The following is a 22,541-nucleotide window of genomic DNA, read 5'->3' on the forward strand; positions in this document are numbered from 1 at the left end:
TTTTAGCATTACCATAAAATACAAATTCCATTATTTGGGTTTCAAAGTATTGGAGAGCGCATTGATTGCCTCCTTGTGTTATTTGTACTGCCCAGGTTTAGGATCTAACCCTGATTCTCTTTATTGCTGGGGACTCAGAAACAGCTTTTGTCCACCCCTTCCCTCCCCTTCCTTTCCTTTCTCCCTTCCTCCCCTTCCTTCCCTTCTTCTACCATTCCTTCTCTCCTTCCTTCCTTCTTTTTTCCTTCCTCTTTCTTCCTTCCTCCCTCTCTCTTTCTTCCTTTCTTCCTTCCTCTCTTTCACTCTCTCTCCCCCTTTCTTTCTCTTTCTTTCCCTTCTTCCTTTCTAAAAGGCCATAGTTTAGATCTCCTTGGAAAAGCTTGAGTGGTTATTATATTGCATTTCTTTCCACAAAAGAATTTCATATAAATGCCATGACCACTGGTGGTGTATGTATTTTAAACCATAAAATTTAATACACTTGCAGGAGAGAATTTGAAGTTAATATTCAGAGCTTTTGTGCCTAGAGAACCTACAACTGCCTTTAAACTCCGCACTTGAGTGCTGCTATCTCTAAAATGGAATTGAACCAGATAATCACATCTCTTCTGAGTATACGTATTTCCTATAAAGTTAAAAAGCAAAATTGAGCATTTTTTAAAAACAATTTAAAATTGTTTAAAAATATTTGTACATATTTCCATAATCTATATAAGGCATTGTTATATTTAAAAACACTTTTTTGTTTTCTCTAGTTTTAGGTTAAAAATTTTGTGAAAAATATATATTCATTTTCTAAAGTCACAGATGCTACAGATAATGCATAAATTGAAGCTAGGGATAAGGATTACTGGAAATACTGCTAGAGTGAGGGATAAAACTAAAATCATGGATTTAATTATTAAAGGGTGGCATGTTTTTAGGTTAATTGGTGTTTCTGTTATCAAAGGTATTATACAGTGTTGTAGGCAGACCAAAATAAAATACGAACATATGAATAGGATTTATGTTTCAAGCATGAGGGGAAAAAAAAACCTATATAATATTTAACTGACAGAAAGTGTTTTATATTTATTATTTATTTTTTTAATATGAAATTTATTGTCAAATTGGTTTCCATATAACACCCAGTGCTCATCCCAACAGGGGCCCTCCTCAATGCAATGGTTTTGTATTTAAAAGGTGGGTTCATTGTATGGTAATCATGCTGATAATACTCTGCTGGCAGGACTTCCACATGAGAAAGACTGGTGCTAGCCTGGTTAATTTATTTGCACAATCTTGGCAAGGAGCACTATAGGTTAGCATCACTTCAACAAAAAGTTGCAGGTTGGAGACTACGCACCTCTCCACAAATAGCTCTTCTAAATGTGTGCTTGGTCATAGGAAAGTGGTAGGGTATGCCTGGATCGGTGCAGACTTAAACCATAGAAATGCATTCGGGTGAGTAGATTCATCTATAATGTATTTCTACATCAGACAAGAAATAGCATTTGCTTTAAGAACATCTGGAAAAACGCATCACTAACAATCAAATACACAGGAAAATACAAATGATCATTTAAAGCTAGTGGAAGTGTCACCAGGCTTTGAAAGATGAATTGTGTCATACCAATGGACATTTGTGGTAAATGAGCACAATAAACTAAACATTAAACTGTAGCTTGTGGGAAATTTAGAACTAGCTCCCTGGGTTTTATCTTACTTTGTTATCTGGAGGAGCCAGTCATCCTAGTGATTGTGAGTTGTTCTGTTTCTAGGTTTTCTGATCTGTAGAAAGATCAGTTTCCCTAGGATATCTATGATATCCTATACCTTTCCAAAGATTACAGTTCCGTTGCAACACGTATTTTTAAGAATTTATTGTTAAAATTAAATATCCAAAATCAAATCATCTTAGTTTCAACTTAACTGCTTGGTTTACAGTAGGGGCTCAGTAGTTTTGAATGAATGGAGTCATTCGAATGAGATTATTACAAATGACACACACGTCTACCAGTGGTTGGTTTAAAATCAGTTTTTGTACTTATGCTTCTTCAAGTTTACAAAAACTGACAGCCAGGAGCAAAAAGTGCCCTTCTATTTCTGAGATGAGGCTACATATGGTTAATATAATGCAGTGTGTTGTATGGCTTTTAGAGTTTTCCTGTAAGCTTTTACTCCCCAGACATTTCATGTGAAGATTGGCATGTATTAAAGAGGATTACCAAGGCAAGGGAATAGTTCCTATAGCACAGTATAACATTGCTCATGAACTATTTTATTTGTCCTAAACTGCCACTTCTAATTATTACCTAGCAGTGTCAGTTACCTAAGAAATACTTAGTGACCATATAAGGTTTTTTTTTTAATAAAGTTTATTTATTTTGAGAGAGAAATAGAGTGCGCACACGTGAGTGGGGGAGAGGCAGAGACAGAGGGAGAGAGAATCCTAAGCAGGCTCTGTGCTGTCAGTGCAGAGCCCAGCGTAGGGCTCTATCCCACAAACTGTGAGATCATGACCTGAGCCGAGATCAAGTGTCAGATGCTTTACCGACTGAGCCACCCAGGTGTCCCAATGATCATAGAAGTTTAATTTTTTTCAAGTTAAAACACATAATATACAAAGTGATACCAATGCATGGTGCTTCACAGCTTTCATGACAGATTCTAAAATAGTACAATTGCCCCATGTTTTAAGTACAAGAGGTACTATTATCCCTGTTTTGTACATTGGGAAACTCAGGCTCCAATGGTAAGCGACCTGGCCAAGGCCACGCAGCTAGAAGTGGTTCCACAGCATAGCCCGTTCCTACCCCACTGACTGTGCTGCTTATTCCCCAGAAGAGCCAAAGAAAGCTCCTAAGCAAAATATTAAGGATTTTTTTTTAAGTGGCCTAATGTTTTTATACAGTTATTTTAAAACTTCTGTTGAGTATCTGAAACTAATTTCAAATACCTGATCATCACTTTAGGACACCTGCGGTAGCTCATAAACTGCCATAGTCAGTGACTTACCCGACTAGCGGTCACGTGGCATCAGAACCTGTGGACGCCATTTTGGCAACAGGAAAAGGGTGAAAATCTACTTGCATTTAGTATGTGTTAAATGAACCTAAGTATTATTGTGCAGATTATAATAAAATATATTTAAGTTACTTACTCTCAAATCACATAACAAATGCCTACAAATTCTACGTTACTGAAATTGATCCTTAGAGGGTCACTGTATTACTTTGGCTGACTAGAACAGTTAATAATACTTGTGAGGTTCGAGTACAGTGATTCTTCACCAGGAGTCCATAGGTGGGGGGTCTGTGAGCCCCTGATATTATATGACATATACATACAAAACCTGTGGATCATGTTTGACAAGAAGGAAACATGAGTTCAGTTCGATGTAGTTTTTAAAAAATATTTTTAAAGTACTTAAAAAATTTTGGGAAGCATTTTTTTAATAGGATTAGCTTCAGAGATTGTGTATTTGGGGAAATGATGGTGTTCTAGATTATAATGGCAACTTAGATGTGTCTACTGGGAATATGAACTAAAAGATTATTAGCAATTTATAGCTCACATGTACTATGTGCCAGATACTGTTTTAGGCATGGTGCTAAGTACCACATAGTGCATTCTGTCGTTTACTCATTACAGCAATCCCCGTGAGGTGGGTTTTATGATGAGGTGTGTTCCTCACTTCACAGGTGAGAAACCAAGGTACCAAGGTAAGGTGACTTTCACAGGGTTCCATATTTAATAAATGGCAGAGCCAAGATTCAAATTCAGTCTAATACAAAAATTAGAGTTCTTAAATCATTCTGTACCACTTAGAACATACTTTGAAAAGTCCCAAGACTATATAGATACATCAGTAATGCCTGATCAGAAGAGAGCAGTGTGGTCTTCAGGTGGAAATAAGCTTGTGTAATTTTGAAATGTCGTTCAACCAGCAAGAATATTGATTTAACTGAGAAAACATACAAAGTTAAATATGTACTTACTGAGAAATTGTTTTTTAGCTTATTAGGGTGGAATTGTTTTATTTCTGAGGTTAACACAACTTATTGCTGATATCATGTACCCAGACCCTGTAATATAGGCCTTTCTTAATGTTGAGTATTTTAAGGGAACACTGACCTTTTTTGGTTTAAGTGATGGAAAAACAGTAAAAAGTCATTTGGTTCAGAGAAACGATAATAGTAGTACTCTCAGCAAGATGCTTTGTTCATGTGATGTAGCTACTCATTTTTAAAAATAGGTTTTCTAACAGTTAATTGTAATAATTTTACCCACTTGCATTAAATTTTGTCATGCAACAGGATTTTTTTCTTCCATTTAGTGGTTAAAACATTTTGTTACTTTATAAAAAACTGGATAAAAAGAAGGTGGTCATTTTCATGGCAAACACTTGTGAATGACTTTCTTTACATGAATGTCTTTGAGTTTTCTATTTTCCTTAAACAAAACAAGATAATTATATATAGCTATCCCAGATGACCATAATTTGGAGAAATGTCTATAACATTGTGGTTGGATTGTCTGTTCAGTAGATGATACCACAGTTGTTTTAAGCCTGCTTGTAGCATGAATGTTAAACTTCAGAAGCATCTCTGTGTGTGAGACAAATACACAGTTTTAAATGGAAGACCCCAAGATCAAAGTATGAAAATACGTGATGAAGCTGGGATAGTTTGATAAGTCATTATGAAATCTGTTGCCATTGTGTAGTTTTAAATTTTTTAAAGCAGTTGTAAGAAGCTTAGTAGGAAATTCAATCATGAGGACTTTAGAGGAAAGGTGATTTAGTGGGCAGCCTCCCACTCAGCTGCTCTTTTTTGCCATTCCCTATCCTGGGGATAAAAAATCAGGAAGGTTGCCCTTAAATGAAGAAATTCTCCTTTACAAAAAAATGTGTTAGAGTTAAGGGCTACTTATTTCAGGAAAGTCAAGCAGGAAAACCTGATCCATCACTAGCAAACAGTCTTCAAAGCCAGTCCAACATTTTAACTTGCTGATGGCTTGGATTTCTTGAGAACTGAATAAATAGCAAGTGTTCTAAGCCTTCGCCCCTCATTAGACAAAACTTTTAAGCTAATATTTCATCTTTGGCATTCCACCGGAGGTGCGGTAGGCAGCTGTTTAAAGAATGTGCGTGTGACTGTGTATGTACATGTTTGGAAACAAAGAGCCATACTGAAATTAGAGTGATTCAAGTAGAAGTGACCCAAATTGGAATCTGGCTGGGATTCACGAGGGATTATTATTCTGTCTACACTTTGACAATGCGCTTTTTAACAAAGTGCAGGTGCTCACACTTGGCTGGTGATTAGACTTACAGCATGAGAAACAGAGGAATGAGTATTATCCCAAATGTTTACATTGGGTGTTAAATAAAAACTAAGGTAAGAAGTTCAGTGCTTTACATAGATAGTAAACTATGCATATTATTTTATTTATAACCCCATGTGTTAAAATGGGACACTGTTAAAGTAACAATCACTTAAAAAGCAACAACCAACAAACCAGTATTTAATTTGGTACTTAAAAGTAATAATTAGAAATCAAATGGAAGCAATGCCTAAAGTAACTAATTCACAATAAAAACCATTAATTCAGGCTCTACTTATTAGAAATAAGATAATTCAACATGGGCTAACCTAAAATGTATCTGTAGAGACAAGAAAAAGGTACAAGTTAGCAAAGTATTAAATAAGATTTCAGGGAGCCCCTAAAATTACTCTTGAGAACTTTAGAATTGATTATATGCAAAAAAAAATTAACGGTACGTTTCTTTTAAATTCATTCATACATGACCTTATTTGAAGCAATGCATTTGCATTAACTAGCAAAATTCATGTCAGTCAGATATTTTTGAAGTATTTTATTTCCCAGATATTTGACTACTTTGAACTAGTTGTTCCAGTGATTAGTCTCAATTTCTACTGAAACTTAAGTCTTTAATGAAGACATGCTTCTGAAAATAAGGCAATTTTTCTATAATCTGCTTATGAATAGAAAACAAATCTTTGGTTTTTAGTTAAAGTGACAGGAAGGATTGAGTGCAAAAAGAAATCCTAAAGAACCAAAGCAATGAAAAGGCTCTTAATAAGCAATGGGAAACTCCAAACCCCATCAAGGTCAATAGAGTACCTAAGGCACCTCAGGTTCAGATGATACAATCATCTTTGCTTAGAGTTCTAATAATCTATGTACAGGATTTTTACCATCTTAAGAATGTGCAGCTGAAAAGGTAAGGTCCAAAAAAAGAAGAGAATCAGAAGAGTTGATAAGTGGGAGAGATGTTGGAGATCCTCTCGTTCTACCTCCCATGTTTATAGATGAGGAAACTGAGGCCCAGGCAGGAAACAGAGGTGACATCGGAGTTTGTGTTTCCAGATTCCTAGTCCATTTCTCTTGGGGCAGGACAATTTCTAGCTTTTAATTTTAACTGGCTAGTAAACCCAGGTGTGGAAAGTTTCAGAGGTGAATTTGAGAAAAAAAAAATCCCCATCAAACCCCCAAAGTCAAGTTGGAAATGTATAATACTTTACTGTCTTAATTCCTTTATACCATGTGTTGGACAACTTAACTCATATACTAATTGATTTATGCAATTCTTTTCAGTTCTAAAAATAGCTAATAATTAATAGACCCAAATTAAGTGAGAAAGTACATAAGGATTCCATTTGAGCATACATAAGGCCATGGTACTTAATGTGAACCATCACTTCTTGGGAGAAGGAAGACATCCACTGTCCAGTTCAGAAAGAAAGTTCCTGACTAGTTATCCAGTAGACTCTCCACTCTTCAATGGGGAAGATGATGCTTATATTTTTAAAAATCTCTACAAAGCTCACATACAAGACAGTACATCCTAGATTTGTGACTGATATGAGCATTTAAGGCTGTCATTTTCAAGTATAAAAGTTTAGTGTTCCATTACCGAATCTGTGCAATAGACACAGCTATTAGCTCAAGTCATGGAAATTAACAGAAGCTCACCAAAGACATAAATAAATCATAATTTAGTCAACAGCAAGTTTAAATGTAGGAAAGACTGGAGAAAATTTTATGGGTTAGATTATGCTTCTCTGAACCGCATTAATTTGTTCACACGGAAACTTTTTGTCTAACACTATTGTCTGTTGCATGGCACTTGGAACAAGGCGGATCCACAGCAGACCAAACAAGAAAGCTTAATTAGGTTATAGAACTAGTAATTAAGATGGTTCACCTCTAACACAGTTCTATGGCCTGATCCCCCAGAGAAAGATTAGAAATGGCTCCAGTATACCAAGTAAGCTTCTCAGATGAACATAATTTTTTTTAAAGCAGGGCCTTTCACCTAGGGACCGGCATGCACTGCTTGCGGATGAAAGAAATCAACATTATTTACACTTCTGGCTTGCTTGATGTAATAGTGCGGAACGTAACATGGCTGGAGAAGATAGGTATTTAGAAGCCAGTATTTAACTGACGCTCTAGGTGTGTACTGAAGTTGTGGCTTTAGAACTCCTGCTATGGTTCCAATACCTGTGTCTGAAAGGTGACATCAGTTTTATTATGGAAGCAGTTGCTTTGTTATAAATTCCATGTAACATGCTTGAATTCTAGGTCTGTTCTCTTTAGCACAGATTCAACTTTCTTGTACTTTGGTCAACATACACTTCTCGTTTCATTGTATATATAAGCCAAGGTGGAAATTAAAGAACAAAATTGCCAACTACTTCAGACAGCTATATCGAGTCCAGGATTATGACAAAGTCTGACCCAGAATTTTAATTTGTAATTTTAGGACGTATCTCATGCAGTTTGGGGAGCATCAAACTAAATCTACAGTCACCAGATGCCTTGTTACAGCTGAATGCACATAAAAATGTGTACATTTTTAGTGTTCGTGATAAATGCAGTTATGACCTTATTACACTTTTGGCATTCTTTAAGAAAGCACATTAAGCTTTAATATAGAAATATTTAGGTTACACTTGTGCTCAAGTAATAATAAAACAGTTGTTCTTTTTTGATCTCATACATTCTCTCCTCAGGTATGGCCCATCTCCTGTACGCTTGGAGCGACCTTTGGCTACGTGGCTGGCCTTGTGATTTCACCACTCTGGATATACTGGAATAGAAAGCAACTTACATACAAGAACAATTAATCGGAGCAAAGGGAGAAGATAATTTCTTTGTGCAGATTCCATAAAGACTGTGCAGAAATGTATATGGTCTAAGCCAGGCAGTTCCATTTACAGCACTGTTGTGTTTTTTTGTTTTGTTTTGTTTTTTGTTTTTATGTAGTTATAACATGATGTGATTGTAGCTTTTTAAACTATGAAACCCCTGAGAGATTGTACCTTCTAGTTGAAATAAAGTATTTATAATAGATTGTGGCTTCAGATGCTGTTTGCTGCTTCTTGGACCTTATTTAAGAAACATTCTTAATGAATTTTATAGAATTCTGAGGACAGGGTTTTTTGGGTTTTTTTTTTTTTTCTTTCAAGTTTTAAACCGTTTCATTATCAGATGTCTGGGTATAGCTGTAGCATTTCATATGCTTTTTGAGAGAAATGGACAGTTTCCTTGGCCACTGAAGATGTTTCTCACGTAATCAAACAACAGTTTATACATCTTGATCCTATTCTTTTTTTTACCGTGTGTTTCTTTGGAGTTAAAATGGCTATGATAGCCTCATCAAAAACAGTCTTCAGTCCCTTCTGGGTTAAAGCCGAACATTCCACATAACAGCATGCTCCTATCTGGGAAAGAGGAAAAAACACCACAAACATATAAAATCTTTCTTACACATTTGGTATGATGCAACACACCATTATAAGGAAAATGATAAAACACAGCCGTGCAGAAAGAATGAAATCATTCATAGTCGTAAAACCCACCAATAGCTAACTTCAAAAGTAAGCATATATCCTTCCACACTTATTCTATGAAAATTTATTGCATCAAGTATTTACTGGTTACCTACCATATGCCAAGCACTGAATGTCTAAACCAATTTGTCAGTGAAGCTATCTGTCTTTTTGTTTTAGGAAAAACTGTCCTCCAAAAAGTTTTCTTGCTTTCTTCTGCCTCCTGATAGTACATTTAAAAAGACTTTATTAGATTCTGTTTCCACAAAAGACCTATTAAAGTCACATCTGAAAAATAGAATCCAATAATGTTAGGGCCAAACAGAGAAAAAAGTAGGCCTAGCTTCGGGGAGAGGAAGAATAGAAGTTAAAAGTTATTGTGCACAACACAGTTGTATATTTTTTAGAATGCGAATGTTCTCTTTCATAAAAGGGTGGAAGAAAATTCAACACGCTTCTTTTCAAACCTAGTCATACATTTTTGCTTTTAACTGCAGATTTAAACTCCTCCTGTGCCACACCACACGCACTTACTCCATGCGTCTTAGCCAAAGACAGAGCCTGCGTTGGCACAGTACAAATGTTTAAGTGATTAAAAAGGGCTTTTTTTGATGCCTCTTTCTACACGTGACTTACTAAGAAAATACTGCTGGCAGCGTCGTGCAGGTGTAAGAGCCTGGGCTCTGCAATCAGGCCTTCCCTGCACTCCAGCTCCGCCATTTATTAGCTATGGGACTGGACAAGTTATCTGACATCGCCACACCCATTTTCCCTTCTGTAAATAGGGAACTGGTCAGACCTACCCGAGGAGATGCAAGGATTACATGAGATAATGCATGTAAAGCACTCAGCACAGTGCCTGGCATACAGCAAACGCACAATGTTAGCTTCTATCATTACCGAAGCTTGTCTTACATTCACTTTTATTTTTATTTTTTTGTTTTTGTTTTTATTTTTGAGAGAGACAGAGACAGAGCAAGTGGGGCAGGGGCAGAGAGAGAGGGAGACACAGACTCTGAAGCAGGCTCCAGGCTCTGAGCTGTCAGCACAGAGCCCGATGTGGGACTTGAACTCACGAGCTGTGAGATCGTGACCTGAGCCGAAGTCAGACGCTCAACTCACTGAGACACCCAGGCGCCCCTTACATTCATTTTTAAATTCCGTGAAGGTTCTATTACCTCTTTTGCTAGTTTCTGTCCTTGTTCCACACAAATGGGCTTTTCTTTCATATCATTCAGTCTTGCTAAAGTTTTGGGGTCATCTCGGAGATCAATCTAATCAAGAAAGTTCAATATGTCCCATAATGTTACAAGTCTTTAAAGATAAAGCCTGTAGTCCCATTTAATCCCCACATATCAAGAAGAGAGTAAAAAAGAGAACTTCACTTCTAAAACCCCAACTAGTATGATTGCTTTCCTTTGGCACTACTTTTCCCAAATTCTTATTTTTCTACAATAAATAGAATGTATTATAACTTGCAGCTGAGATTCAACGTGCATTATCATTGGCTAAACTTTAGTACCATTTGAGAGCAACCCCACAAGATATGCCAGAGACTCTTCTTCAATGGGTAAAATCAAAGCAGACATACCTGAGTTCCTATTAATAAAAAGGGTACGTTTGGTGCGTATTCCTTAAGTTCGGGTACCCACTCCTCTTTCACATTTTGAAACGAGGCTGGATTTACCACAGAGAAGCATATAAGGAAGACATCGGTCATTGGATAAGATAAAGGCCTCAGACGATCATAGTCTTCCTAAGGAAGAGAGAAAAACCTCATTAGTCCCATTTCTTTAGTTTATTATGTATGTAAGACTACACGGTCAAGGAAAGCAAAGTCCGGAGAATTCCACAAACAGGAAGTATGACACTCCACATAAAACAAGAAAATTCCATTTGTTTTGTTACTCTTCCTCTTGAGGTTACCGGTGGGCTAAGGATGTGACAGTATCATTAACAACTACAACCAAACTTGGAGAAAATATATTGTGATTCGTAAAGCTGTCACTAGAAACATTGTAAACAAAGTTTGCACAAAGAATTGATTAAAGCTAGAAGTTGTCGGAGTATTTTGGTTTAAAATGACTAACATATGCCGAATGTGTACTGCACGTCAGGACGTGATCCATACGCTCTCCCCTGCGTTACTCATCTCATCCTTGTAACAACCATATGACAGAAGGACGATTAAACCTGTTCTCCAGTGTAAAAGGAGGCACAGAAGTGAAATATTCTGTGGAAGGAGCTACAACCAGAGGAACGGACATGGGATTCAAACCCTGGCAGTTTTACTCCAGAAGCTATGCCTTAACCACTACATATCTTCACCGAGACCTTAAATCTTTGCTTTCCCTCTTTATATAGTTCTCTTAATTACATGTGAGCACGTGTGTGTAAATTTAAAGATAGAAAACACGTAAAGTCAATGCACAAAAATCCCCCTTTCCTCTTCAATTTCCATTCCCTTCTCCCACTGTAGGTGTTTTCATGTGTACCTTTCCGGTTCTCTTTCCATGCATGTATAAACCCACAACTGTCCATATTCAAACATCTGTACACAGAAGAGATCAGTCTGTGTTGTTCCACATCCTTCAAGTATTTCTTGGAGATCTTTCCAAACAAGAATACATTAGACTGCGATATAATTTTATTTACTATTTTTTTAATTAAAAAAAATTTTTAATGTTTTTTTTTTGAGAGAGAGGGGCAGGGCATGAGGAGTGGAGGGGCAGAGAGAGGGAGACACAGACTCTGAAGCAGGCTCCAGGCTCTGAGCTGTCGGCACAGAGCCCGACACGGGGCCCGAACTCACAAACTCCTGATCTGAAGTTGGATGCTTAACCGACTGAGACACCCAGGCGCCCCTCCCTTATTCATTTAATTTTAGAGAGAGAGAGTGAGCATGTGCATGAGCACAGAGGTGGGGGAGGGGCAGAAGGAGAGAGGGAGAGAGAGAGAATCTCAAGCAGGCATGGAGCCCAATGCAGAGCTCAATCCCACGGCCCTGGGATCATGACCTGAGCCGAAATCAAGAGTCTGGACGCTCATCCAATCGAGCCACCCAGGCGCCACTAGACTGCTATAAAATTTTAACCTGCTCCTTTGACTTCCACAGAAGGAAGGGCTGTCCTATCGATGGCTGTTTTAGCATCTCTCTATCACAAAAGGCGGAGGATCCTGTTTTGCTTACACTACTCTCTATGACACAAATATTCTGCTTATTTACATTCTGGAGAGCGAGCTGTCAGGACTCTATTTTTGTCGTGGTTAGATTCTCATCTGGTTTCAGGGAAGCTTTATTCTTCATCTTGGCCACCACCCTTCACAACTAAAACTGCACAAACACAGGACTGAAGTTGTATTAAAAACACTTTCCACTCAGAGTTCAGCAGTACATTTCCCTTGCGGGACAATTTTCTTTCCATGTCACCTTCCAATGTTTTTCTTAATACAATGTCCACACAAGCTTGTTAATGTCTCCAATTCTTGACTTTGCAGTTAACCCTTCTGTTTTCCTGTAATCCTTTCAAAAAGCACCCTGCCAGTCTGGAGCCGGGGAGCAGTGGAAGATTTCTCAGGTATTGGCTATTACAGGACAAGAGGAGAAATGCCCTCCCCCATCTTCTTTACCCTTCATTTTTACAACAGCGGGCCTCTAACTGGTTTTGAATAGAGCAGTGCTCTGGCGTTAATGAATGATGTTAATTAATGACGATATCAGGCAGAGTGGGTGTGAAACACATTGTACCACACAGAGCCAGTTACTTAAAGAGGGCTACTATGGGGGCGCCTGGGTGGCTCAGTTGGTTAAGCATCCAACTTCGGCTCAGGTCATGATCTCGCGGTTCGAGCCTCAGGTCGGGCTCTGTGCTGACAGCTCAGAGCCTGGAGCCTGCTTCAGATTCTGCTTCCTTCTGTCTCTGCCCCTCCCCTGCTCGTGCTCTGTCTGTCTCTCTCAAAAATAAATAATAAAAACATTAAGAAAATTAAAAAAAAAAGAGGCTACTGTGAAAAATGCAACACGTTTTTACAAATCAGTTTGAGTCTTCAACAGTAGACGAGGGGCATCAAATAAATACACTTTCTGCTCTGCTGCCTATACAACTGCATGTCCATAGGGGAAGTAGGACAGCATTAATGTTAGCATTCTACCTGGCACTCTAGGATGCTGAGCAAACATGGGCTCAGCATGGTCAGGGAGTGAATGTGTGGGTGCTCGTTAAAAATCTCTCCTCAAGGCGCCTGGGTGGTTCAGTCGGTTAAGGGTCCGACTCTTGATTTCTGCTCAGGTCATGATCTCACGGTTCATGAGATAGAGCCCCACATCAGGCTCTGCCTGCTTGGGATTCTCTCTCTCTCTGCCCCTCCCCTGATCATGCTCATGTACACACTCTTTCTCTCTCAAAGTAAGTAAGTAAACATTAAAAAAATCTCTCCTCATACATATCCATTTTTCCCAGAACGAGAAATGAGGAGCCTATCTCATAGGATTCTGAGGAATCAATGAGAAATAATGCAACTAAAGCATTCAGCATGGTGCCAGGCACATGCAAGAATTCTTCCGAGGCTGCACCATAAATCCTTCGTCCCACGGGAAACCAAGGCTCCTTTTCCCCTGCAATTCCAGGCCGGGTCCCCTCCGTCTCACACCGGGGCTGGTTTCACATCACAGAGAAGAGACTCGTTTGTGAGAAAGAACATTTTCTCCACTGGCATCAAAATACACAAATCAAACTGAGGTCTCCTGAGGACAGTATAATTTTCAGATCAATGAAAGAGAATGCTATATTATCATTGTACTAATTAGTCATTTTGGAACTCAAGAGACAGGGCTGCTTTAAATGTAACCAAAAGAAAGAAAGAAAGAAAATCAAATTAGATTTTTTAATGAAAAATTTTTATTTTTCAAGCAAATTTACCTCATCAGGGAAACAGAATGTGCACTCTTTCTCCAGAAGGGGATTACCAGAAATCAAGAATGCAAAGTGAATGCAAAGTTCTTTAGAAATGCTTAACAACATTAATGCAAACATTCTACAAACATAGGTCTGCTGTACAGATTCCTTTTGTAACTACAACGAATACTGACTTTCCTCAAGGAGAGACACGCAGACATATAGGAAGGAAATTGGCCTAATCATTTCTAGATACCTGTTAAATTGCAGAATTTGTTGGAATAATTAAAATGTGATAGATTGAGATTATTAAAAGAAAAACAAAGACAAGTATCTTTAGAACTTCTTGGAAGCCAATGTTATTTCTTATGTGTGAACTATCGAAAATGAACTTCTGCCTCTAATCTGCTGCTAAATAACTGGCAGTTATTATAAGAAGACCTTTCTGCTTCCATTCAACATGAGTAATTGGAAGCCCAATAATAGAGAGCAAATTAAAAAAATAAATTATCCCCTGTGCATGCTGCACCCTGCATCACCGTATGAAATTGTTTGTGCCCACTGAGCAGTATCTTTTTGTTTTTAAGTAGGCTCCACACCCAGCACTGAGCCCAGTGCGGAACTCGAACTCACAACCCTGAGATCAAGACCCAAGCTGAGATCAAGAGTTGGAAGCTTAACCGACTGGGTCACCCAAGCATCCCCACTACTGTGCAGTATCTTGAGTGAACTTAATAATGTGCAACCAAGATTTGGATTCAGGGATAAATAAGCTGAAGCACACAGAACTTTTCATCTCCAGCTGTACATATGAAATCGGCGAAACAAAGAAAGTGGGATGTGGAGCAACAGTCCTTACTTTTAATTTTTTTTTAATCTTTATCTTTGAGACAGGTGGAGAGAGAGAGAGCAGGGGAGGGGCAGAGAGAGAGGGAGACACAGAATCTGAAGCAGGCTCCAGGATCTGAGCTGTCAGCACAGAGCCCAACGCGGGGCCCAAACTCAAGAAACGTGAGATCATGACCTGAGCAGCAGTTGGACGCTTAAGGGACTGATTGAACCACCCAGGCACCCCACAGCCCTTACTCTTAAACAGCCACTTAACCAAAGTCAGAACTCCTCAAAGCTGGTTCTCTAGTGTCCTCCTAATTAACCAATCGATTGTATTTAAACCAATCAATTTAAAAAGGCAGATATTTAAATATCTCCTCATGGTAACTGGAACATTCTCAGGAATAGAGAAAAGCGTATTAAAAACGAGTACCTTAACATCAAAACCATGAAAAACAACAGTGAGTTCGGTCAACAGGATTGTTGGATTACTTAGTGAAATCCTTAGCTTCCTACCCAACTGGCAAGGTACCAGAACTATCAGTTTTTTAAAACTGTGTCCTGATAGCTTCATGGATAGGCTCTCTCCATTCCTGTCAAGAGTCTTTGATCTGTGATGATGACAACCTTAACCCTTGAAAACTATCATACTTTTACAACCTGACCGGAATCTGCAACAAGAAGAGACAAGAAACGGGCTCCGAGAGGAAACAAGAGGTCTTTACGTGCGACAGAGAACTGCGGCAAACGCCCATCGGTCGGGAGACCTCTCTTTACGTACAGGACAGCCGACGGTGCCCTGAGCGCCCCTACTTCTGCACCACTTCTGTCCCCTTCCTGTGGACCTGGGTGCTCCCTCCCACTTTTGTGAACCCTGTGTAAAATGCACATTTTTAGGCCGCGTATGCCTATTAGAAATACATATCCAAAACATACACCTTAAGCAAAACCACTCACAGTGGACAGCGCGGTCCTTGCCACGCTTTGTTAGCTGGCATGCGACCACACGCTGGTCACTTAAAATCAATCAGCAGAGATTCACTGAGCCCACACGCCATGCGAGCTATTCCCAAGATACGCACACACAAAGAAAGGAAATAACTGTCCCCTCTGGAGCTTGTGGTTTAGTTGGGAATTCAGGATGTATGCATATAAAAGATAGTCATGGGGCGCCTGGCTGGCTCAGTCGGTAGAACGTGCGACTCTTGATCTCGGGGTTGTGAGTTCAAGCCCCATGTTGAGTGTAGAAATTCCTTAAAAATAAAATCATTTTTTAAATGTTGTTTTAAAATTTATTTTTGAGACAGAGAGCATGAGCGGGGTAGAGGGAGAGAGAGAGAGAGAGGGACAGAGGATCTGAAGCAGGCTTCTGCTCTAACAGCAGCAAACCCTATGTGGGGCTCCAACTGACGAATTGTGAAATCATGATGTGAGCCTAAGTCGGACGCTCAACTGACTGAGCCACCCAGATGCCCCTAAAATCAAAATCTTAAAAAAAAAAAGATAGTCATACACAATGAAAGAAAGAAAAGTGTAAACTAGAGTAGGCTGAATATATAAGTGCTTCATCCAAGGAACATTAATAAGCACCTACTATGTGCCCAGAATGGTGCAATCATCAGGGAAATTAAGGAAGGAGAAGATTCAGACCATATCTGATTTGTAAAACACCTTATACACGTGTGGAAAGCTCTCTCATAAGATATCTGTATGTCCAAACAAAGGCAATGAGCTCACATGGGCGATGTTGGCCGTGCACCTCACCAGTGCTTCGCAGACCTCAAGGCCACAGCCTAGAAGACGACACTGCAGTGCTGGTGTGGCCACACGCAGAAGTTTAGCTCTGAGGAGGAAGAATTGAAAGGTGTGGAGAGACACAAACATTTCTAACAGCTTCTGCTCAGAGGCATTTCCTGGTAAGGGAGACAAATGTATGCAAACACTTTTAGGACAAATCAGAATGGGGTAAATGCCAAGGGTTACGGTCATTAGGCAATGCTAAGAAAAGACTTAGAAGAGGCAGCATCTGAGAAGTGCCTTACCAAATGGAAAGGACTGGCACATGTATGACCTACTGGCCACGTGGCCTTGGTCAACTCATTTCTTGGAGGCTTAGTTTCTCTGCCCATAAAATGGGAGAATGTCAGTGACAAATGCTTAGAAGGCAGGAGGTTACTTCAATTTAGGAAACAAGTCATTTATCAAAACCTGTAAGAGTTTTCCTCTGTAACAACCTACGATGAGAAAAAGCGAGACCACAGCAGAAGAATTCTTTAACAGACAGGCCCCAGGCGTCTAACGTCTAGAACAGCTTCCGACTACTTTAAGAGATAGATAAAATGTAAGACAAGCAAGCAAGAATGCCCCTCACAACTGGTGGCTTGTGAAATATGCAGGAGCAACTTGGTCACTTCCCAAGTGCACAGTAGCAATCTCCATCCAAACATCTGTTTCTAGTAAGAAGCCCAAAATAGGTATCAGGCATGGCTCTTAAACCCTCCACCCCCCAAAGGGTGCTTTACCAAAGCCAAGAGGCCACCTACACTCCAGCTAGCTTCTGAAGATGGAAAGTGTTGTGTCTTCCATCCAACTTATAAACACTTCTGCAGTAATTCTCGGTGATAGCAGTCTGGGAAGCCTCGGCCTCTCTGTATAGTGTTTTTGGTCACCTTTAAGTTCATTTTGCATTTAACTCTGTGAAATGAAAGTATCACTTTGCACCCTGTTAAAAATAACTTTGCTTTTCAAGGAAGCTGGGTTGGGTCCCTTTGGGGAGCGTTTGGTTCAACAAGCATCAGTGAGGAGTTTATTGAATTTGCCCATCCCCTCCTTGGACTAAAGAGAATTGGGGGAGGAGAAAGAATTCTGTCCAAGGGCTATACATTCCTAAGAGATCACTGTTTTTCAAAATCTTTCCAAATATTTAGCTTTATTATTATATTTTTAATCTTCAGTTCGGTTGGGATACGCTATTTCTAGATCACTGGCCTGAGTAGCTGTGGGCAAAAAAAAAATTCTTAAAACTGAAGGTTTAGCTTCTAACTTTTGGCGACTGTCGTCTTCATGTATTTGGATTCAAAATAAGTCAGTCTTCCAATTAATTTAACAATTATTTGAGAGCTAGTGAACCAGCTCTTTGGCTTCTGTTCCATCACTATCTTCCTTGTGACCACCTGACTGATCACTTAGGATCAGCTGGAAAAAAAGGAGAGAACTGAGACGTGGGGCAGCAGAAAGCGCCCTGAGGGACTGGCCAGTTATGAACTAGCACTTCCTCATCTCCAAAAGGAGAGGCCTGAACAAGACAGCCGTATCACACGGTTAAAAATGCTCAAACTCACACTTTTCACCCTTGTGAGAAGCCCTAGTAACAGATTTCATGTGGGAAGAGGTTTCAACTACTGGCTAAAAATCAAGCCTTGGGACTCTATTTTATCGGAGCTGACCCCACAAGGCAGAGAGGATCAAGACTTAGCTAAATATGGCCCTTAGGCAAGCTTCATTTCCCCATCTGTGAAGGGAGAGTAAATATAGCATACACATGTTAAGATAAATGAGAGAGCCGGTCAAGTGTTTTGAGCTCTTCAACAGACAAGCCCGACTTTCCAAAAAAAGACAAACCACAACCTCAGAGGCAGTGCGATTTCTTATGTGCACCGTGAGATGACTTCCCTTGTCGTAAAGGATTTGGAGCCGAAATTCTACATTGTTTGCAGCTCTAATTACAAGTCTCTTTCACTAAAACGGAAGTCAGCTGGCCTAAGGCATACAGAAAGAAGGTAAATGTCGGGTCACACTTCCATGAAGTATCCTCCTTTTCTAATCTTTTCGGTACAAAGTTCATATTGGGGGCCTATTTGTTCATTCATTTATTCCACCAAGTATCTGCCAGCGAGGTGCCGAGCACTGTGAACGCTACAATGAAAGACAGACATGGACGCTGCCCTTGGGAATTCACAGTATAATAGAGGAAAGGCGCCTCTCCACTCGGGCAGTACTGTCCATGTTGGGGGGTATTTTGGAGATGTGGGGGGTGTTTCTGATCGTCAACATGAATAGGGGAACTCTACGGGGACCTAGGGACGGAGGTCTGCGTGCTACATAACTTGTATTAGGAGAAACGCTCCCAGGTCCCACACGATTGGTGAGCATACTGCCAGGCATTGATGAATATGAAAAACCTTTTATAATAACCTGAATCCGGGACCTAACTCTGTTGTATATAAGGAGCATAAAGTATCTGTTGCACGGTTTTAATGAATTTTCTAGGAAGGTAATTTCAGGGCAAATTGAAGGAGGAAGGTAGACTGTACTTTATTTTGTTCAAGACATTACAGGAGTTGCTTATCATTGTAGAAAACTGCAAGCCACTCGCACTATCGCTCTTAGCCTGGAACCGCCAATAAAACACAACTACGCTAGTCAACATCTATGGCTGTGCATTGATGGCAATTCCACCTACAGGTGTAGGCTTCTGACTACTTCACTGTGATCTGTGGAGTACTCAGTCCTTGGAACTTAGGTTTTAATACTGAAATAAACATTTTATTGTGAGTTACTTCCCTTTTACTCTCCTACATGGCATAAGATGTTACACTGACTTAAAATTATATGCAGAGAGAAGTTATACCTCCTGTAGATTTCATTTGAGGATAAGGAAAGGAGACGCATTCGTTATAAAAAAGGGAGATGGGTCTGATATAGTTAAGGCACTGAGCCAGGCATTTAACAAAATGAGACAGAAGTGACATGACATGCAAATCGGGATAGTTGCTATGAGGGACAAGAGCCAGGTACTAGGAGAGAGAGCAGCCAGGAAGACCAGAGTCAGTTGGAAAGACCTCTTGGAAGAATCAACACCTAACGTGAGCTCTGTGGGACACTTTAAGGAGCCAGATACAGGCCAGTGTGTGCAAAAGCCCTGAGGCAGAAACGCCAGGGTAGATGCTGAGGGCCCGGGGGAAAAGGCCAGAGTGACAGACAAGGGGGGTAGGAGGGGTAGCCATCCTGGATCCTTAGAGCCTGCTGCAGTGGAAAGTCATTTAAAAGTTCAGAAAACAAAGTCACAGAAATTTGTTTTTTTAAAAAGGCAATTCAGGGGGCGCCTGGGTGGCGCAGTCGGTTAAGCGTCCGACTTCAGCCAGGTCACGATCTCGCGGTCCGTGAGTTCGAGCCCCGCGTCGGGCTCTGGGCGGATGGCTCAGAGCCTGGAGCCTGTTTCTGATTCTGTGTCTCCCTCTCTCTCTGCCCCTCACCCGTTCATGCTGTCTCTCTCTGTCCCAAAAATAAATAAACGTTGAAAAAAAAAATTAAAAAAATTAAAAAATTAAAAAATAAAAATAAAAAGGCAATTCAGGCTGCTTTGTGGAGAGTGAATTAGAGGTAGACAAGAGTAGCGGAGAAAGGCCATTACAGTAACGCAGGTGAGAGAAGATGGTGGTGATGGCACAGGCTAAGCGGTAGCCGCTGACAACTAGAGAAATGGTGGATTCTAGATCTACTCTGGAAGTGGACTCAGCCTTGGGTGGATGGGCTGGGTGTGGGGTTGAATGTCAGAGAGGTCTCTGGATGAATCCAGGGTTCACTCGTGCAGCTGGATGGATGGATGGATAATGTCTTTTACAGGAAGGAAGCCTGTGGGTGGAGAAGCACACCACAGAGAAAACTCAAGAGACCGGGGCGCCTGGGTGGCGCAGTCGGTTAAGCGTCCGACTTCAGCCAGGTCACGATCTCGCGGTCTGTGAGTTCGAGCCCCGCGTCGGGCTCTGGGCTGATGGCTCAGAGCCTGGAGCCTGTTTCCGATTCTGTGTCTCCCTCTCTCTCTGCCCCTCCCCCGTTCATGCTCTGTCTCTCTCTGTCCCAAAAATAAATAAACGTTGAAAAAAAAAAAAAATTAAAAAAAAAAAACTCAAGAGACCAATGTTGGAGGTGTTACGCTTGAGAGGTCAAGTACATGGTCAGGAAAGTGTATCTGAAGGAGCTCTCTGCCTTCTGAATTCCTGGCCCGGCTCTAGATGCTTCCTTTTGGCGGAATCAGAAGCATCTCAAATGCGACATTTCTGCACTGTACTTATTTCTTCCACTTCAAATCTGCAACTCCTCCTGTGTTCACCATCTCAGTAAAAGATATCACCACCCAATCGGACCCAAGCCGGTCCCCAATACCTGGCAAGACAGCCCCTTGCCCAGCTCCTCACTGTCCTTCCCCTCCCGGACTTCCTTACCTGGGCGGCTTCTACTCATCTTCCAGGCTTTGGTCACAAAATCTCTGTATCCAGCACACCTTCTCTGAACCCGCGATTCAGGTTTAGCGTCCACTGCTCTGCGTTTCCACAGCACCCTGGGCCTCGCCTGCCATCTCATTTCTTACAACGTAATAGCACTGCCTCTCTTCTCAACTGTATCTCCACAGACTCCCTGAGGCAGGGACAATTCAATGCCTGGCTTATAGTAGTTGCTTATTAAATTCTTGTTGAATTGAACAAGGGCAGTGCGTGGGAGGGTGAAGTCCGAAAGGTACACTGCAGCCGGCTCACGGCTGGCCTGCGCTGGGCTTGCTACAAAGCTGGAAAAGGTGGATCAGGTGTCTCGATTCTCCAGGCTAACTTCTCATATTGCTGTCACTGCCGTCAGCCAAGAATCAAACTGTCTCCTGCGAACAGGGCTCTTTTTCTAATGTTGCACCAATGGGTCCAACCCATCCGCCTGAATAATGGAAGCTAAAGAGTAGAGCCTCAGACTGAGGCACTTTCAGCATTTTGAGTTCCTGCTACTGTTCTTCACCACTGTCTTTTTTCATTGTCTTGACATTTATTTTACCTAGGTAAGGAGGATACTGTTGACTGTCTATCCAGCATCCTTCTACTTCCTCCTTTCCAAAACTGATGGAGTTCAGACCCATCTCTCCTCTACCCAGACACATGCCTCCAGTGATTCTGACTCCACACTGAGCTAAAAGAATTCCTAGTTGGGCTAAACCGATCACGGAGTTTCATTCGGCACGGTCTGGTCAAAGCCATTGGTTCCTGGGTGGGCACCTGACCTAAGTAGTCCAATCAGAATGAAGTAGGTCTGGATTTTCTAAGGGGCTTGTTGCCTGCCCCTGGGCTATAGTCATTGGTTCTGGGATGGGCACAGGACCTAAGCAGTCCAATCAGAATGAAGTATTCCCCAGATTATCCAAGGTAGCTACCTTCTTACTCTTCTCCTGCTGTTCCTCCTCTTCTCTATCTCTCCCTCCTCCCATCCACCCCCACTCAATATGCAAGGATTTGCCACTCACTGGCCCCATCTCTGCAGCTCATGGAGACTATATGGAGATGGCCCCCTACATCAGCCAGTGCTGTGGTCCCTGCATCACACTGGAGTAGGTGTCACCCCAAGACTAGCTACACAGAGGGAGGCGTATATGAGTACCAGGACTGACTTCCATGGAGCAGCCCTCAACATCTGGGCTACAGGTATCCTGGGCTTCTCACAGGAGGGGCTGTGGGGGACCACACATGGAACACAGACAGCCAACACAGAACTGGGATTATGGATGGGCCAAAGCCAGAGGAAACACCATTTGTGGACTAACGCCTGCCTTTCTCTGCCTTTGAGGCCAGGGAATACCTTTAGGGAGTCTGAAGACTTTCATTGACATATATGCTTACTCCTGGGCTTTTAATATACTAGGAAGCCAAGCAGTCAAGCAGCAAGAGAAGACCCTGGGAACTGCACTCTGATTAAGCCTGAAACGCTGGTTTCCTCCATGCCCGGATGAGGCAGCCAAACTGCGTGGAGGGGTTAAACCGTGACTAACAGGCCCATTTGGAATCTGAGTACTTGAACCACACTCCTTGGCCAAACATACAGTGCAATCTGCCATCGGAGGACGAGGAAGATCTCTGGGCAGGCGGTTAAGATCAGGACAACCGAATGTAGTTTGCAAACACACTTTCATGGAACAGACCCTTTAAAAAAGACACAC

The 22,541-nt window shown here is 41.0% G+C and overlaps 2 protein-coding genes across 7 annotated transcripts in view; one reads left to right on the forward strand and one right to left on the reverse strand.

Moving 5' to 3' along the window:
• Window positions 1–8,375, forward strand: part of PIGF (phosphatidylinositol glycan anchor biosynthesis class F) — a 95,499-nt gene extending 87,124 nt beyond the window's left edge. For 4 of the 5 annotated variants that reach the window (XM_086701178.1, XM_025932106.2, XM_086701174.1 and 1 more), the window contains one exon: window positions 8,025–8,375. In XM_086701178.1, the coding sequence (XP_086557304.1) occupies window positions 8,025–8,138 (114 nt within the window). In that variant the 3' untranslated portion in view covers window positions 8,139–8,375. Of the gene's footprint in view, window positions 1–487; window positions 2,934–8,024 lie in introns of those variants that run through there. The other variant, XM_086701177.1, reaches the window with a different exon arrangement.
• RHOQ (ras homolog family member Q) overlaps window positions 5,411–22,541 on the reverse strand; it is a 38,026-nt gene continuing 20,895 nt past the window's right edge. The window contains exons 3-6 of one of the 2 annotated variants that reach the window (XM_086701180.1): window positions 10,435–10,599; window positions 10,022–10,117; window positions 8,960–9,066; window positions 8,613–8,735 (exon numbers count right to left, since the gene is read on the reverse strand). In XM_086701180.1, coding sequence (XP_086557306.1) covers window position 8,735; window positions 8,960–9,066; window positions 10,022–10,117; window positions 10,435–10,599 — 369 coding nt within the window. In that variant the 3' untranslated portion in view covers window positions 8,613–8,734. Of the gene's footprint in view, window positions 8,736–8,959; window positions 9,067–10,021; window positions 10,118–10,434; window positions 10,600–22,541 lie in introns of both variants that reach the window. The other variant, XM_086701181.1, reaches the window with a different exon arrangement.

The sequence above is a fragment of the Puma concolor genome, chromosome A3 (genome assembly GCF_028749965.1).
Source record: "Puma concolor isolate L17-30 chromosome A3, mPumCon1.1.hap2, whole genome shotgun sequence".
NCBI lineage: Eukaryota > Metazoa > Chordata > Mammalia > Carnivora > Felidae > Puma > Puma concolor.